General features: G+C 36.6%; 1 protein-coding gene across 20 annotated transcripts in view; it reads right to left on the reverse strand.

Moving 5' to 3' along the window:
* LOC6649894 (heterogeneous nuclear ribonucleoprotein R) overlaps positions 1-19,339 on the reverse strand; it is a 50,663-nt gene that overhangs the window by 9,840 nt on the left and 21,484 nt on the right. For 5 of the 20 annotated variants that reach the window (XM_023179693.2, XM_047009247.1, XM_023179688.2 and 2 more), the window contains exons 1-5: positions 8,412-8,908; positions 6,331-6,449; positions 5,941-6,262; positions 5,633-5,874; positions 3,986-4,121 (exon numbers count right to left, since the gene is read on the reverse strand). In XM_023179693.2, coding sequence (XP_023035461.1) covers positions 3,986-4,121; positions 5,633-5,874; positions 5,941-6,262; positions 6,331-6,449; positions 8,412-8,559 — 967 coding nt within the window. In that variant the 5' untranslated portion in view covers positions 8,560-8,908. Of the gene's footprint in view, positions 1-2,268; positions 2,405-3,985; positions 4,122-5,632; positions 5,875-5,940; positions 6,263-6,330; positions 6,450-8,411; positions 8,912-17,309; positions 17,416-19,339 lie in introns of those variants that run through there. The other 15 variants (XM_023179684.2, XM_015177039.3, XM_047009246.1 and 12 more) reach the window with 7 other exon arrangements.

The following is a 19,339-nucleotide window of genomic DNA, read 5'->3' on the forward strand; positions in this document are numbered from 1 at the left end:
TTTTTTTGTAAAGAATTTTGTTATTTAGCACTAAGAGTTGAATTTGCTTGCAAAACGACAAACAAAAACAAAGTAAAAAACATGAAATACAACAAAAAAGTATTTGTAATTGTATTATTAGGCCTTTGTGTGTGTGTGTGTGTTTGTTGTGTGATAGACTTTTAACACATATACAAATATATTGTATGAACTGGAGGGAGAGAGAGAGAGTGTGGAGCGAGAGTATAATAAAATATTTAAAAGAAACATACACAATTTTACATGACAAGTAAAATGTGAATATTTTTTTTTTAGGAAAATGTTATTGAAACTAATTTTGAATTAATTTCCATTGCATTTTCCTTGATTTTGAATTAATTTCCATTTCATTTTCCTTGATTTTGAATTAATTTCCACTTTATTTTCTTTGATTGCGCTTTGTAAAATAATGAAAATTTCTAAATTGCCAAAATAAGATGATTTTGAAAACCAATGCCAACAATTTTTGCATATTTTCAAATACTTTTTGAATATTTCAATAGGCGCTAAAGCTATTTTTTGTGTAAGTGTGTGTTTGTGTGTGTGTGTGTGTGTGTGTGTGGTGTATGGGAGGGAAAGGATTAGACAGAGATTTTGAAAGGTATACAGAGAGAGATTTGTGTGGGAGTATTATATATGTATGTATATAGATTGTATTACAAAAACACATTTAAGAGTAATTGTGGGTAATTGTTGTAATCATACGAAACACACTTAGAGAAAACATTTAGTAAATAAACTGTGTTTTGTTCATTGTAACTAAAATATTTAAAATATATAGAGCACACATTGAAAAATATTGGAATTGGAATTTCTTGCGGCTTTTTGCTGGTTGTATGAATTGTTTTTTAAATTTCTTTTTGTATAACACAAAACACAAGATATATATGTATGTGGTACGAGTATATAGATTTTACACACTGAGGGGGGGTGGTGTGGTGAAGGAGGGATAGAGATAGAGAGAGAGAGAGAGACACAGATATAAAGAAAGTTTAGTTAGATAAATAGAGATAGACACACAGATAGAGAGAAATAGATAATAGAGATAGTTATAGGGAGACTAATAATTCCTTTTTTCGATATTGAATTGAAATTTGGCTTTTGTTTTTGAATATAGCACAAATATAATTTGTATGGAAATATATATCAGTAATAGAGAGATAGAGTGGGCGGGGGGAGTGGCTTTGGTTTACACATTAATTATAAAATTTGTGTATTTTCTCCAGTCATTAGCATATATACATAAATATATCATTAAATTGTATATATGTATGTATATATAAATAGGGCCAGAATCAATATCCATTTCGATTTGAGTTGACAAATTAGTTTCATCGATTATATATATAGGGAAACTTTCTACACAAATATATGTATATAGATTGTATCCTTCTTGCTTTTTGGGTTTTGTGTGTGCGCATTTTATTTTTATCTTGTCTAATTATGATTTGTATATTTAATATATCTGCACTAAAATCAAAAAATATGTTTTATATGTATAATGAGATTCTGGTTTTTCAAAAATATTCAAAATGTGTCATTGTTTCTTTGTTGTATTTTGCAAATTGTTTAGCTACGGGTTTTCAATGTCAACAAATTGGACACATTTAATAATAATAATTGATAAAGAAATAAGCGAGTTACATTTATATATATATATATTATAGTATATATATATTTATATATTATAGTATATATCTGAGTGTGTGTATGTTTCTGTGTGTGTGTGTGTGTGTGACAATTAATTTTTTGTTGTATTTATTTTTTAAAAAAAGGAGACAGAGGTTAGGTAGAAAGAAAATGTCAGTGATTTAATATAGAGAGGGGGGAGGAGTAAAAGGGGGGAACACCAAGAGAATGTTTTAAAGTGAAAACCGATTTCAGTTCTCCAATTTGAAACATTCTCTGGGAGAGTGTTTTCTCTTTTTCGATAAAATTTTATCATTTTTTTTAAAAGCGAATATTGCAAAACAAAAATCCAATTAGTTACTTCAATACTTCATCATCATCGTTATCCTTTTTCACATTCTGCAAATATCGCCCCTAAAAACTATTTATGGCCAATTTGTTCATGTTGTTACCAATTCGCGTTGTGCTGATGGATTTTTGACTGGACTGGACTGGGTTGGCTGGGGGGTTTTTTTTTGTTTTTTGTTGGTTGGTTATATTTTTTCTATAGATTTTGGGTTTTGATTTTGGATTCTTTTGCTTTGGTTTGTTTTGTTTTTGTTTTGTTTTTGAATCACTTACGTGCATGTTTAGAAAATTCCTCAATTAATTCGTCGCGATCTCTATTCTTAGGTATATTGCCGACAAATAGCCGGTGATTGTTAAATGATATCGTAACACCAATCTTTTTGCCTTTCCGAATTTCAAAATCATTTAGCTGCAATTGTTTGTAAAAGTTCACACAAAACAAAAGAAAAATTTTGATTTGCTATGAAAAATTTGTTGATTTTTGTCCATTTTTTTTTGGTGAAACTGCAATTTTTATTTGGGATTTCTTTTTTTTTGTATTTTTGGGTGAATGTTTTTAGTTTGGTTTGGCATGTATGTTCGTGTGTGTGTGTGTGTGTGTGAGAGAGAGAGAGTGTGTGCATAAGAAGTCGAGTGAGGGGAAAACTATATTGCTAAAAAAAAAAACTGGACTTAGTTTAGATTCATAAAGTCATAAGTTTAGGTTTCTTATGGTTCGGTATTGTAATTACGTGCCAAATAAAATTTAGATATTACTTCGATTTGCATCTATATATTAAGTTCTTTTACTAAAAATTTACATTTTATTACTAAAACACCTTCAAATTTTATTCAGAATTATTAATAATTGAATGCACCTTTAAAAGTGCCTCTAACTTCTAGTTACTAACATTGGCAATCAAAATAAAAACATTTTTGGAATATAAATATATATTTTAAATGATTCCTAGGACTCCTTTAATATTCTTCCGTTTCTTAAGAAGTTTTCACATGAAACATTATGTGATCAGATTACGATCGAAGTAAGTAAAAGATATTAGTAATTTTTACTGTTTCAATATATTCAAAAGTAGCTAATAACCTATAAAAAGAACCAAAACATTTGCAATAATTTGGTAACTTTGAAACGGATTTTTTTACTGTTTTTTTTTCTAGCTTCTGCTGCCTCTTTATAAATTGTTTATAAAAATAATTTGCAGTATATATATTTATATTGTATTATATGTAAGAAATAAAAGTAATAACGAGAGAAATTTTGTTGTATGCATATAAGAATTTTGTAATAATTTTAAATAATTTTCATTTGAGTTGCTTTTTTCAAGTTAATGACTGGAGATATTATATATATATATATATGTATATAGTATAAAATAAGTAGATAGTTCAGAGAAACAAAAACAAAAAAGAAATATATGTATTCTAAATGGTAAAACAAGCGTATGATGGCGACTTTTGAGCGGTCTGTATGCCTCAGTGTGTGTGTGTGTGTCTCTGTCAGTCTTCGTGTGTGTGTGCTATAAGTTATGGTGTTGTATATCTCCGATTCGTGATTGCATTTGAAAAGAGTCTCGAGTTTGGAACCACTTTTCGATGATTTTTCAATGTGGCATGGCATGGATGGTTGGATATGGTTTATAGATAGATATGGGTGGTAATGGCATTAAGGTGGTGGTGAATGATTTATGTATGAAAATAATAATAAAAAACATAAACGAATAACCAACATAAACAGAGAAACGGAAAAAATAATCCCCTTGGTCTGCGCTACTCAAAAGATTTTCTATTCTTACTTTTCCTAGTTAATTACCTCCCCACAATTAGCCAATTCATTTGTTGTGTGTATTTAGCCAATTGGATTCTTGTTTTTCAATTTAATGCCGATTGTTGAAGTTGATATAGAATCATCTTTCGCTTGATAACATTTCAACTTCAATTTTGGGATTCAATTTCAATTTAAAATAAATGTTGTCAATTTTGTGTATCAATTTACCTGTAAGTTTACCAAATTCCTCTAAAATTTCATCTTTGCCCTTAGATTTGGGTATATTGCCTACAAAAAGGCGCAGATTCGGTACGCTTATATTTATTTTGAGACACTTGCCGGGTTTTATTTCGTGATTATCGAGCTAAAGAAAAAAAATATTGTGGACGGGAAGGGGAAAACATTGTTTGTTGATTTTAGTTTAAATACCAATTCACATTTAGTTAAATAATCAAAAATAAATCAATATAAAAATAATAAATAAAATAATAGGAAGAATTTAAAATAAGGGCGGGGCGGTAGGCAAAATTAAGGGGGGGTTGGTTGGTTGGTTTGGGGGGGGTTTCTGGTTTAAACAAAACAAAAAATTAAAAAGAAAAACAAATGAAGTTTTGAAATAAATTTCACCAAAATATGTTTCATTACCAATTTTAAAGGGGGGTAGAAAGAGCGCAGCAGGCCGCATTTTTAGAATTTGAATATTTTGGAAATGTTAGAGGAAAAGGAATTAGTTTTTCATAATTGTTAGTGAGTCAATTGTTATAATTAAAATTTTGATTTCGGGTTTTATCACGTTGAGGTTCAAAGAAATATATCACATGCTCGTTGTTTCAAATAAAACCAGACAGTGAAGAATCGTACGCTGCTTAGATGAGACTATATAATGTCTCTCTATATATAGAGATAGGGTTATAATTGCTACATATCTAAAAAGTTGGTTCTCTAAAAAGTCAGTCTATTGCAAGAAATGTTTAAATAAATAGAGATAAAAGATATAGTTTTGTTTTTTTTTTTATATATATGGTGCGTGTGTGTTTGTGTGTGTGTGTGTGGTAATTGAGGAAAGGGAAAAGGAGCCAAATTGTTCGAGAGTCTTACATAGAGAGAGAGAGAGAGAGAGAACTCTTTTCAAATTTCGTAGATCGATTAGAATTTTCCTTTTTTTGTTTGTTCAAGAGACAAAATTATAAGCTAGAAATAACGGGACATGCATAACAAGTTACAAATAGAAGTAAGAATAGCTTAGGATATATATATATAAAGAGACAGAGAGAGAGAGAGCGACAGAAAGAGCAAGTGATAGAGAGAGACAGCAACAGATAGCGTTAGCAGAGAAAAAAAAGGCTTAAAGGCATTTTATAGCATACTTTTAAAAACTAAAATTGTAAATTTTTGAATTAATTTTTCCTTTTTTTCTTTTCTTCTTTTTGTTTTGTTTATGTTTTTAGAAAGCACCGAATAAAAGGGGGGAATATAGAAATAAATACATATATACATATATGTTAGATATCTGTATATATGTATATATTATCAATTTGGTTTGCTGGTTTGATGTAGTTGCTGTTGTCGATTTTGTTTTCATTTGCTCAATTTTGAGATGGCCGTGAGATTGTTCCTACATCACAATAATTGTTGTAAAAACAGAATATTGAAAATAGTTTATATATCAAATATATAGTTAATGTATAATATACGTAAAAAACATTTAAGCAATTTTATATATTTGTTTGTTTGTTTTCCGTTTATGGGTTTTCTTGAGGGTCTGGGCTAGTTGTTGGGTGAAGAGAGGGGGGTTTGGTAAGAGGAGTATGTGTATTTGACGTAGCTAGACTGAGTCTGAGGAGGAGTTTTATAGTCTACGGTTGGCATAAATACCTGTCGCACTGCATTGATGGCCGCATCGCGATTTGTGAAGGTGACAAATGCATAACCACGATTTGTGCCCGTCATCGGGTCCATCATGAGGCGTAGGTCCCAAATTGTGCCGCAGTTCTCGAACAGGGGTATGAGCTCATCTTCAAACATGTCTTTGGGTATTTTTCCGCAGAAAACTTCGCAGCCATTTCCCGGGACATTGCCTTCCCAGTTTGGGGGCGGACCACCATATTTGCGTTGACCTGAAGATGCGGGGAATTGCAATTAGAATTCAAGATTAAATACCTCATCACACACACAACTCTCACCTGTCGTCACGTCCAATGTGTAGCCGGTGCGTTCAAGAATTTTTTTGATTTTATCCTCATCCGGACCCTTGACTTGAACAGCAGGAGCGGGCGTCGGGACACCCTGCTGACTGGCTCGACTCTTTTGGCGGTAGGTCTTCATTACACCACACAAGTAGGCAGACTTATTTGATACATGTTCCAGATTCGATTCAAGGAACTGACCCAGCACATTCAAGGCACCATCAACGGGAAACTCCTTGAGCGCGTCCAAGGCGCGCTCATCAAGCTCGGCATGAGCAAGTTTGCCGGTTTTGTAGATTTCATCCAGTTTTCCAGCGACCTTTTCGTATGTAAATCAATGCAATTTGATAAGCCAAGTATTGAGAAAATATGAGAGCACACAATTACCTTTTTGTCCAGGCCGTACTCCAATAATTTTGGATAATCCTCTGTACGTTCGCCATCACCACGGTCATCGGCTTTCTGATTAATGTCATCTAGTAGTTCGCCATTACCTTCCGCCATTTCTGTAAGCAATTTGAACAAGAAAACATTTGATTAAACCAAATTAAATCAATGTAAAAAACAAAGTCAACGCACATTTTCACCTCCAAGTAGTGAGGTCGATGAACGTTCCACGAAAATGGGTCGACAAAAAGATTTTTGGCGAATTTAAAATTTCGCAACTTACGCACTGGCGGCACGCACCTAGCGTTACCGAGAGCAAGAGAACGTGTGAGAGAGAGTGGCCCTAACTAGACAACAAAGAGAGAGCGCAATATATTGCCAAAAAGTTCAATGACTCCAAACAAAACATAAAGCGTCGCCACGATCTAGAGAAGTGGGTGAGTGGAAACGCACAAAACGCTTACGCATAACACAAATGTGCGTGAGAAGAGAATAGAAAGAGAGAATACCCAAAACATAAACAATCAGAGAGGCGTGCGAATTACGAATTTCGCGTTTTATGCGTGCCGTGACTACTACGCATAGTGCGTATACGCCGCGTTGTTCGCTTAATTGGCACAACGATAAGCAAGTTGATGACGACACACACACACACAAACACACCGCATATTCGATTCTATAAATTACTTGCAAAAACGTCTGATTTAGGATTCTGTTTTCTGTATATTAGACTTTGACATTGCTGCTGCTGAGTCGGCTTTAAAGCAAAATATATAAAAATAGAACTTACTATCTGCAACTTTATGCCGAGTGAGTAATAACTTTTAACTTTTAAAAGTAAATTTTCAAGAAATATGCATTTCAACAGGTTTTTTTCTCCTTTGATTGCAATCATATTAACAATTGCCCAATACATATGCATGTGTATGTATTTAAAGTGAATTGAGAGGCACAAATGTATACCTATAATCGAATATATATATGTATATATACACAAGTGTTCTAAGATAAGCGCAGTCACCTCAAACGAATGGCCGCCTCATAATGAAAATGCAAATTTTCCACTGTTGCCAAGGCACACACATGACACACACACACACACAAGTGTGTATTATAGATATGTATATTGTTGGAATTATTTGAAATCGGAATTGCATATTTGAAAGTAATACATGTCGCATGAGTAATACGTAAATATCTACATGCATTGAATATAATGAAATAAAGAAAATTTCAATTTTATAAAATAAAACATTCCCATATTATTAATGTATACATAAACACATTAAGAAAACGTCAACTGAGTCTTATTATCAGTAACAAATGGTGGAATTTGGTTTTGTTTGCTTATATATACATACATACATACTTATATATGTATATGCATTATGTGCCGATTGTACAAACAAATGTCTATATAAATATATATACATACATTGTATATTGTGTGTGGTGATATTCATCAAACAAAAATGAAATGAAAACGAAGCTGCAGGCCAATCAAAGCAAAAAAAAATGAACGGAATTTTCAATATCAACTGACTGATACCCTCCCTTATAGGGTGCCATAGAGAGTGTCTTTTGATTACGTATACGCACATGTGTCCATTGTGCGGACGAACATACCCATTTCTCCCTACATCGGTTGTCTTTAGGGTATTATTCAGAACCACAAGCAAAAGGCAAACGCAAACCGAAAGCGATAATTGCGTAACGTCAATAGAGCGGTCGGTCGGTCGGTCGGTCGAGTGGAGGTGGAGGTGAAGAGAGAGCGTTGATGAGAGAGCGCAAAGAGAAGGCGGTGGGGGCCCAGCTGAATTTATGGGCTGAGCGAGTCGCGCAGCACACATTGCTAAGATATTTTACCGCTGCTTTTTGTTTGTTGCTGCGTTGCGAATTTTTACCTCTCTCTTCTTACTGTCTCTCCTAGCGAGCGCGTTCGCTCACCCGCAATTCTCTTTTTTTTTTTTTGCTTTTTGCTGACATTGAAATACATCTTTAGATGTGTGTGCGGCGTTTGTGTCTGTATGTGTGTGTGTGTATTTTGGCATTTCTTTTTTTTTTTTTTAGAGTACACTCACTGAATTCCCGGGTCAAAGGATGCTTCTTATAGAAACTCGAAGCAGCTGTTGTTGTTGATGAAGCTGCTGCCGCTGCTACTGCTGCTGCCGCTGCCGCCGCCGCTGCTGCTGCTGCTTTTGAGCCATTGCCCAGAAAATTCGCAATCATTGTTTGAAACGAATGAACGAAATATAGTGAATGATGTTATAAACAAAAAATTCCAAAATTTCTTCGTCGACTTGAAATTTGAATGCGTTTTTCTTAGTTATTTCTTTTGTTTCTTTTCTTATTAAGCGTGGTGTTCGTTGGTTTCTTTTTTTCTATCCACTCTCTATCTCTCCTTTCCGGATCCAAAATATAAGGGTATTCTTTTGTTTTGCTTTTTTTTGACCCAAAATTCTTTGTACTTCCGAAAATGTTACGAACGGACGATTAAAATTTTCACAATCAGTTTAGAAACAAAATTTTAGTGCGACGTACACAACTGAACGACCGATACTAGACGACACAAGGAATTGATGTGAACTAATGCCCAGTAGGAGAATCTGACATTAGGTATTTAGGTTACTTGGATTTCGATAAATTCGAATTAAGAAAAAGTATATATCGATAGAGTGACAGTAATGACAGCAGGTGAAAACAATTGGGGCAAGCCAACACTGAAACAAAGCCTCCTTCATAGTAGAGTTTAAACAAAGTCGGCTACTCGGCATGGAAAAGCAATCATCTGGCAGAGGTGAGAGGACGAGATATATCCTGCGGCTGTTTGTTGCAGCAAAATGGTTTAACGTTGCCCAACAGCAATGAAAATCGACTGGATTTTGGGTAATTGCAATTAGAAGCAAGTTCCGGACAACTTTGTGGCCACTGCAAGGGCCATTATTACTATTTTATGGAGTAAAACTTGAAATTAATCGATAGCTTGTATGTAATTATGTTTAACGTCAATTCCCTTTATCACAGCATTGCCATCATCTGCATCCAATATTGTCTTATGTGATGTTGGCAACATCATCAGCATATTATCAGCCCTTAAAATAACAAAAAACAAAGACTAACTCATATTTTATGCATGTTTGTTGTGGCAACATAGAATATTGGCGCTGCACTGTTTACTTTGAGGAGCATATTGACTATGACGGCCCTTTGACTAATATTTGCCCTTTAGAGTATACAAACTTCGTTGCCATAGAAAGTTCCACCTACCTATAAGTGGGCTTTTTGTTTTTGCAGGTTAAAAAACTTTGCCAGGCCCAACGAACGAACGCTTGTTGGTAACTACACTACCTCAATAAATTTTATGTTGACGGCGGCGATATGCACATACGGCAAACATTCTATGTATGTGTACATATCCTTGGACTTGTGTCGGTTTAAGTTGCACCCTCTCACACAAACACAAGCAACAGTAAGAGAATGTGTCCTGTTGGCCCACCCCTCAATGTTGCAATAACTGAAAATGAGGGTGGGTTTTCGTTGTTCTTTGCCAAGAGATAATGCCTGGTGTAAGGTTAGTAAATCAGCGATATGACAAATCGTCCAAAAGCATTCAAAAAGAAGGAAGGGGCAAAGAGGGGGGTGTGTGTGAATAACTGCAGCGTAAAACGAAAAGAAAATCAAAAATTTGCTGATAAAGCCAAATAAATCGTTTTTCCACCAACAGACAAAGCGTCGCCATTTGAAAAGTCTGAGGGCTAGAATTACAATGACTGTGTGTGTGTGTGTGTGTGTGTGTCCCAGACGAAGCCAGACAGGAACAGAAACTAAAGTTTGACTTGGCTTTTTGGGGAGTTTGGGTTAGGTCGCTGGTCTAGGGTTGATTTTCCTGTCACTAAAGTTGTCTGACTCTTTAAAGGGACTTTTTTTTTGTTGTTCGTTTCAAGAAGCTATGCAAAGGTGCAACAGAAAGGGTTACACTACCTTTGTGGGAGGAAGGAGGGTGAGAAGGTGGGGAGAAGTATTTAAATGTTATTGCCACGGACAACAAACGACAACAATGTGAGGCGGCAAACTGTTCGAGGGGCAAAGTGGTTGACTTCTGCTGCTGCTTGTGTTATTATTGATTTTCTTGAATGCGTCCGGACGCCAACTTCAACTGGAGAGCAAAAGAGAGAGAGAGAGACAGAGGAGTGCTATAAGCCGATTTAAGGCACAAAAATAACTATAAGAAACTGCAGACATGCCACATAACCCAAGGGAAGTATGGGGGACCAAACGGACGGACGGACGGACGGACGGTTCGGCCAAAGCGGAAGTGTGGCAAATGCTTGTTGTAATTTATAGCCAAAGAAGAAATGGAGCGGCATGTGGGTTTGGATTGGGAGGTCCTGCTGTTTGCCAGCAAGGACCAGAGGGTCTAGCAGCAGTAGTTTGGACGCATAAGTTCGAGAATTTATGGCATTGCGACAACGTACAAATTCTCGGTAAAGTGCAAGCCAAAAAGATAAAAAAAAAAAAAAACAAAGTACCCCAAAAAGCAAATTAGAAAAGGCAGTCAGACAAAGGCAGTTAGCCAAAGGGGCGAAGTATCTAAGAGAATTTTAAATAAATGAAATTTATTGTGATTTATGATAACCAAAAGGCAGTTTGCTTTCGGACGAATTACTTAACCGAAACCATTGAGACTTGGCCAGAGAATCATACTCTTGCTTGTAAGGATCTAAACAGAAAAGGAATTAAAATAGTAAAGAGATTTTTGTGTTGATTAAAATGTAATCAAAATCTAAAATACAAAAACTTTTTGTCTAAAATATTGGCATGATGATTTCCTTTAGATTTCATTGTCAACTTCAATTAATAAGTATTACAACAATTTTTATACTTAGAAAGTAATTTCAGTGAATGTCTGACTTCAAACGAAATACTTGAGACTTGAGGGATGAAGAAAAAAAGAAACAAACATAGTTTCCTTGCCAAAAAACCAATCAAGCGTCTGGACTTTTGTGTTTGTATGGACCACGTCAACCAGGCAACCGTAAAAAAGTTTTCAATATTTGATGCTGCTCACATTTTGTGGCCGCAAAAGTGCAGGGACATGCTCAACGATGCTCGACCGGCATCAACAAATGAAAATGGCGGCCGGCCCCACAATCCCAGTAACAGGACGACGAAAGGGCAGGGGCAGTCACGTGGTTGGCCCTATGAAATTCAACTGCAATGCGGCACAGGACGGACCCAGAGAGTTGAGTTGTATGTACAAAAACATTGTCTGTTTGTAGTGTTTGGTTGTGCCAAAAAATACAACGTGCCTGCTGCAAGTGCCCCAACCGATCCAATGTAAGAAGAAATACACGCGACAAGAGCAAAGACCAAAAGTAAAAGAAAAAAAAATAGGGAGTGAGAGGGAGAGAGAGAAAGAGAGAGAGAGGAATGAAAATTACACAAAACTTCCCGCCGTTGGGTCCCACACCAGTGCCAAGAGTAGTGAACACAACATGGCGTGCTATGCCATTCGGTTTAATGGCTGCCAACAAGGATGCCCTGGAGCAGGAGAGATTGGGCCAAAAACAGCAGCAGGGTGCTTCTTTTAGCTGCTGCAGGCGAAGGAAGCGGATGATATGCGCTTTTGTGTGCGCAACGCGCGCGAGCCCCATTACCAGAGCCAGAATAGTAGAGGAGTCCTTTTCCCCATACATACACATACATACATACATACATATATGATGATGATGTGTATGTAGTGTGTGTTTTGGCATTCAAGCCGAATTAGAAAAGTGTCGGGTACAGGCGCCGCTCAATTGCATGTGGGCTTGGTATCTCTAGTTGAGTGCGGGTATCCGACATTTTTATTTAGCATATTATATTATTTGCAAAATTAGGCTCCTTCTCTTCGGCCTCTCTGCCCTTCTATCCCGCTGAGGCTAGCTGAATATCCTAGCGGATGCCTCCGCCTGGCACGGCCCATGCTGAGAAGCGAATGGAGGGAAGGAAAGTGCCCTGAATGATGCATAAATTTCTGTGCATTGTCTTTCTTGTAGAAGATGTAAAGTGAAAGGATGCATGATGATATCAACAAATTAAGATTTAGATGTCTTTTGGAGCCAATTGAGAAGTAGTCCTTAGAGTAAAAAGTTCTGGGCTTATTAATGTTTATGGTCTATAGATAATTCCATTATTATTTAATCAAACATGAAATGCAGCAACAAATTACTGTAGAAACAAAGTTCAAAAAGCAACATTTTCCCTCCATTTCAAAGTTGATTATACACCAGAGAGTTTATGCATTATTTTCTTCTGTCAACTTTCCAAAAATAAAAAGTGATAAAATGAAAATTACTTAACAGCAGCAGCAGCAAAAGGCAAAAACGTGTTTGATGGCAAAGTAAAGAGACCCAAACCCCTGCCGCCTCCTTTCCCTATGCACTCGCCAAGTCATGCATCATGCAACACCCAACTGGATACTCCAAATCTGTGAAGGGGTGTTAAGGGGGGCACACAAGCGACACAAAAGAAGCAGGCATAAAAAGAAAACGACGAAAGAAGAAAACATGGCGAAGAGCCAAATTATGCGCACATGCCCCAAGTATAGGATGGCCAAGAGAAAAAGCAAAAAAAAAACTACAGATAGAGAGGCAAAATGGAGAGGATGAGACAGACACAAGAAACGGAAGCAAGACAACAACTGCAAATAATTGCAGCCATCATTTCTCTCCCTCTCTCTTGTTTCTATGCTTTTCGCACACTCTCTCTCTCTCTGTGCCTAGCTATTTGCAACTGAAAGAGAACATTGCACTCAAAAGCTTTAGCTATTGCAGCCGAAGCTTTTCAAAGAGTGAGTGTGTGTGTGTGTGTGTTTTTGTGTGGTGGGGTCAGACGGGGGATTTGGGGACAGGCTTTGGCATCCCTCCTGTTCTCTCGCATTTATATGCATTTTACTTGCCGGCCGGTTTTCAACTTGTTTCTGTGTGTGGACGCCATTTGGTTGACACGTGGCCGTTCATTATGGAGCCCAGAAATAAGGACAAGCATTTTGCAAGGATATCTCTATATTTGCGCAGACAGTAGAGAAAGCAAAATCTAAATTTTACCCAGTAGCCAGACCAAGGCAACAAACAAACTGAATACAACAAAAAATTGTTGTTTTTTGTTGTTTTTTTTTGTCGTCTAAATCGTCGTCAGATCCCCAGACAGAAATCGAGTCCGAACAAACCGGTTTTTGCCAAGCACATGCAGAAAGCGGTACACACGAAGTTTGTCTGGACTTTTTCTTTATTTTTTGTTTTTTTTTCTTTCAGTTTTTAAGTTCACTTTTTAATGATTTAAGCGGCAGCAACAGCAAGAGTGGTGGCGGCGGTGGCGGAGGAGCACGAGGGGGGCCTGAGTGAAGCAAAAGGGGGCACAAAATCAAAATGGTGGACAAAGGCGGCAGCAGAATGCGGCGCGGACGACGACCGAAGACGAAAAAATGACGATGATGTTGTACTATGTATGTATGGAAGAGGCAAAAGAACCAAAAGGGGGGACGACCCAACAACCACAACGACAGCGCCAGCGACAGCGACGCGACTTTTAATGCGATTGTGACGATGTTAAATGCAATGGCACTCACACACACACACACAAACACTAACACAGACGCGAAGAGAAACACACATAGGCACAACAGACAAGCAAAAAAAAAAAAAGAAGCAATTCAAGCGTACTTGCATGTTCATGAGTTTGTGTGAGTTGGGGGCGCTTTTGTTATGGGGCGGAGCGGGGGCTGGCTGGTTGTCTGACTGCCTGTCTGTGTGTGTGTGTGTGCGTACATGTGTGTGCAGCAGTGTTGAGCAACGCAGATTGTGGGCGTTGTTGTTGCTGTTGTCGACACTTATTCGCTATTTTTTCCCTTTTCAACAAAAATATACATATTTTATATTTTGCACCGCAAATTGTATTTTTCTTTATAGAAATATTTCATCATAATTACGAAGAGATCGTTCACACACACACACGCATACACACGCATCGAACGAAATGCCTTTGCTTTCCTTTTGATTATCTCTCTCTCACACATTCACTCACTCACTCACACTCTTGCACAGTCACATCTAATTTACAATCTACGTTTTGCAAAAGTATCTCAAAGATACATTACCTTTAAATTATGTATGTATGTATATATATTTTCCTTATTTAAAATTAGCTTGCACTAAGAAATTCACAATATTATTTCGTTGCTTGTTGTTGTTGTTTAAATTTAACTATTGTTTTGCACAAAAATTGGTTAGCTAGATTGATATTATTATTATTATTATTGAAGAATTCTTGTTGCTTGCATTATATTAAATTATAAAATATTTCTATGATTTTATTTAATTCCTTAATTTGTTGCCGTTTTGTTTTATATGAGATCACATTGGCGTTGCCGTGTTGCCGCTGCCGTACCATTGACGTTATGTTTCGTTTTGCATGCCCGCGCGCGCGTTCTCTTTGTTGTTTTTTTTTGTTTTTTGTTTTATTGTTAGCCGAGTGTACGTATAATAATAATTTTTATTAATATACTACAATCATTTTATACTTTTTGGCAAGCTTTTGAGAAGAATTATGGATTATTATTTTGATTTTGCTAAAAAATTGCAACACTGCACTTTGCCAATTTATTTATTTATTATTTTTTTAAGTTGAATATGAATTGAATTGGATTGCGTGTGACTATGTATGTGTATGTGGATTTGTGTGGGGTTCAGGCCGCGTTGTTTCAATGGCGGACGGCTGGATACGTCACCGGTTCTCGGTTCGGTTCTTCGCACACGTCTGACGCTCGCACTCGCTGCTCTGGCTGTGGCTGTGGCTCTAACTGTTCTCTGTGTGTTACCTGGTCTTCACCTCCCTCGTCACTGGCGTCGCACAACAAAACCCACAAGCAACTACAACTCTGGGGAGTCGCAAACGCTGTGTCGCAGCCAAGAAAGCTGCAGCAGCAGAAGCAGCGGCAGGCGACAAAAGTGCACACACAGGCAAAAACGAGAGAGAGAGAGACGACAGCGTCGCATGCATACTCACACAGATACAATGCACACACATACAGCGATAACCAAACATACAGGCAGGCAAAAAGTTTTGCAAACAGCATCGAGAGAGAGCGTAAGCTCCTCTCTTTGAGAGCAGAGAGAACCATGGAGAGAGCTAAGATAAGCGAAGTAGCGGCAGAATTTGCACAACAAAACGCATGGCGAAAAAACATCATGTTTTCTCTCTTTATATTTGCTTATACAAGCAAGCTCGCTCGCTCTTTCTCTCTCTCTCCCTTGAAAGATCATTTTTTTTTTGTGTGGGCATAAAATAAAGTGTGCAAAAAAACATCTATGGACAAAATTTTGTGGCGTGTGGAATTCAAGTTTCATTTTTTCCCCAAACGTCAAAGTACAAAAACCAAATGCAAACAAAAGTGAAAATTGCTAAGAAATATGCTAAGCTTAAAAGACGAACAAAATAAGCAAAAGAGACTAATAAAAAGTATCTGTTAGAACTTTTTCGTTGACGTTCCACACACAATGCCATCCACACATTTACAGTCACACAAGCACACACACACATACTGAAACTCACAATTCTAGGCGAAAAAAAATTGCTCAACATTCCTTCGAAGGGGTTAAATGAGCGAAATAACTAAATGCCGCAAGGGCTGCTATGTGTAAAAAAGTAGAAACTGAGTTGTCTGTAAATTTTTATACAAACTCTTTGAAATGAAACCAAATCGTCGAAATCGGTAAATAAAAACTGCACGCATACAGAACTTTTGAGAGAATCGCACAGCTAGAGAGAGCAAGGGTAAACCACAGCGAGAGAGTCTATGTCTGAGATGACCGAACGAGTAACTGATGTTTTGTTTTGCAGTGGTAGGTGGAGGTTTAGGAGAGGGGCCCTGCCTTTTGGGGGCGGCGGGTGCAGTAATGCAGCGCCCACGCTATCTTCTGCATGGCCAGTGGGCTCGCCATCATCGTCGGCTTTTTGGTCATGAACTTGTGGGTTTCAGTTGTCGCCCCCGTCATCTGTCTCCCGCCTGACTGGCTGGCTGCCTCTTGTTCCTTTTTAGTTTGTTTTCTGTGTGCTGGTCAGTCCTCGTCCGTAGTTAGAACTACTTGACACAAGGCTGGGCTTTTGCATGAATTATGCATATTTAAGTGCCAAACAAATCGAATTAGATGAACACAAAATTTCATCGAAACATTGAATACTAATATTATTTATTTATACTACGCAAAAGTCGGTAAAAGTCAAAAGGCTCTCAGGTTACCACAAAATATGGAAATATAAACCATGGGAATGTTGATGCTGACTACACTGTACTCTTGCAGGACCGTGTTGCGTGGGAGTGTCCTCTAACAGTAAAAAAAGAAACAGATAAGGTAACCTTAGATGCTGTCAGAAATGTTGGAAAGCATTCCAGGAACATTAGTGAGTTCTAAATATTGACGATCAGGTTTAAAGGTCATACAAGAGACAGAAAAGTTAATTTGAATGGGCATGGATATGAGCTAAGGGCCCAAGGTGATAAATTGTAACTACAGTCCATACCGGTATTTATGGGAGCTCCTTTTTTGCCTTACGTTTTAAAATATTCTCTAAACAATATCGTTCAGGACTCAATTATTTCAAAATATTTCAGTCTAGGCTTTAAAACAATCATATAATGTAAACGTACGATCATTACACGGAAGCAAATGATCCTTCTCGTTAATTAATACCGATCTTCTATCGAATAAACGATATTTATTAATTTTTTTACTGAATCTCCTTTAAAATAAAAACCCACTGTTAAAAATACAAAGCTTGTGACTTTAAATTGAGTTAATTTGCTGATGCCTCAGAAATCATAACATAATGATTAAACTAGATCCTTAAAAGATCTATTCCTTCCAATCTAACTATCGGCTGGGGCCAATTTTAAATAAAATTACAAGATTTTTTAATGATACATATGATTAGGAACTTACTCAAACGAATTATAACCGTGACTTAGTCGCTGCGTATCCAAACGTGTTGGGTATCCAAATTGGTGCTGAAGATGTTTTAATCCAAGAATGTACTAAACTATATGTACTAGAATATTTATATTTAATGTATGTATGTATTTTACTGAAAGCGTTTATGTTTTCCTTTTTGTTTGCACTATTTAAAACTTCACTTTGATATGGGACACACTTGACTACACTTATTATAACAACAAATTTAGCTTTTTAATATCTATTACGTTTTTCGTGTTGGTTTTTTTATTAAAAGACATTTGCTATTCTCACAGATACACACATCTATAAATATATGTACATATATGTATTTTGCAACAAATGGTTGGTTTTTTTTTTCTTTTCGTATTTTTCGCGCTTTTCCGACACGTTGCGCGATCCCTTGGAGAGTGACACTGCACGCGATGCAGAGATGCTGTGAGTGTGAGTGAGTTGATGATGATGATAATCAGACACCGCTATCTCAACGTGGCTCTTTTTCTCTCTCTCTCACTGTCTCTCACTCTTGGTTTTTCACTTTTTGGCAAAGAATGCAGCTGATGCCCAATGACCGACCGATCGTCGCTTGCAGTAATTGCAATCAGCGTTGCATTCGCCAACAAACTGATCGTTGACGATCTTGTTGCCCTGTTGCTGGGGGCTGGGGCTGCTGCTTCTGCTGTGCGAATCAGCAGTCGGCGCAGGAAGTGCACGAAGCTTCGGATGCGATGGAGAACAAGTTACGACGATCGTATGATCGTGTTTTTCGATTCGGTATCTTTGCTGCAGTTCCCTGCCGCCTCCTCGGCTCTTTTGTGTGAGTGCGTCTCTCTCTCTCTCTCTCACTTAATTGCGGTGCGTTGCTCTCGCTTGTGTTTTCACTGGGGCGTGTTCCGCCGTCGTCGTCGTCACTCTTGTTTGCTGGAGCACTGGAGCTTTGAAGCGTTGATCGATTCACTCGTATAGATGCACTAGTATTGGTCCAGCTTAGTGTTTTTCAAGCTTTGACTGCACTTTCCTTAGTAATTGCATATAGTTGCAATGTATTGAATATGTCCAAGTTACGTAAATGCTTTGGAGTTAGTGTTTATTTTTTCTTAGAGGCACGTTTACTATACAAAAATAGTATCAGTTTTGGGCTTAAATTTTGATTTAAATTTTCAGATTTAATTCGACTCTCCGCTGACTCTGTTTGATTGATCGTAGCTCCTTAATCTCCTCCTTCTGTCAGTTAAATCCAAATTATAATGCCAATCCAGGTAAAGCTTAGCGTGTTGTAAAAGTGAATGTAAACGCAGTCGTTGGAAAAGTTGTTTTTTTGTTTTTGTTGTTAACTGGATATTATATAATAATCAACATTTGTCTTTTATCCTTTCACTTGATGATCATAGTTTGCACCAAAAAACACAATTATTTCGTATAGTTTATATTTATAATTGGATATTTTAGTTGTTTGGTTTCTTTAGGTTGTATTTGTTTCACTTGTTAGCAATTTATAAATTTTACATTTAATTTTAATGCATTTCCAAACATGGCGCTGCATTTTGTGTTTGCGTTTAAGGTTTGGCCATAGATGATGATGATAATATTAAGATCCTTTAGATAGTTTATCTTATGGTTAATTGTTTATTATTGTTATATGACTGCGTAGTAGTAGTAGTTGGTTTTTATTTGTATTTTTATCGATTATTATTCATGGATTATATTTTATTACAAATATATATATGTATAAGCGTATGAGCTTTTTATTAACACTACTTTATTAATTTTTATATTATTTGTAGATTTACCGTTTCTTTTATGGTTGCAAATAAAGAAAAAAACTTAAACAAAAACTGATTTAAGTTGCAAAAAATCGTTTAAACACTAACAAAACTTTCAAGTCGCATATAAACTTTTGTTGACTGGATGGTTATAATATCTATGAAGTTGTAATTTTTAAATTTTGTTGAGCTATTGTTTTGAGGGTATAATTTTGTTATCTTTTTTTTTGTTTTTTGATAGGTTTATATAATCCAATT

This window comes from Drosophila willistoni, chromosome 3R (assembly GCF_018902025.1).
Source record: "Drosophila willistoni isolate 14030-0811.24 chromosome 3R, UCI_dwil_1.1, whole genome shotgun sequence".
In the NCBI taxonomy this organism is placed as follows: Eukaryota; Metazoa; Arthropoda; class Insecta; order Diptera; family Drosophilidae; genus Drosophila; species Drosophila willistoni.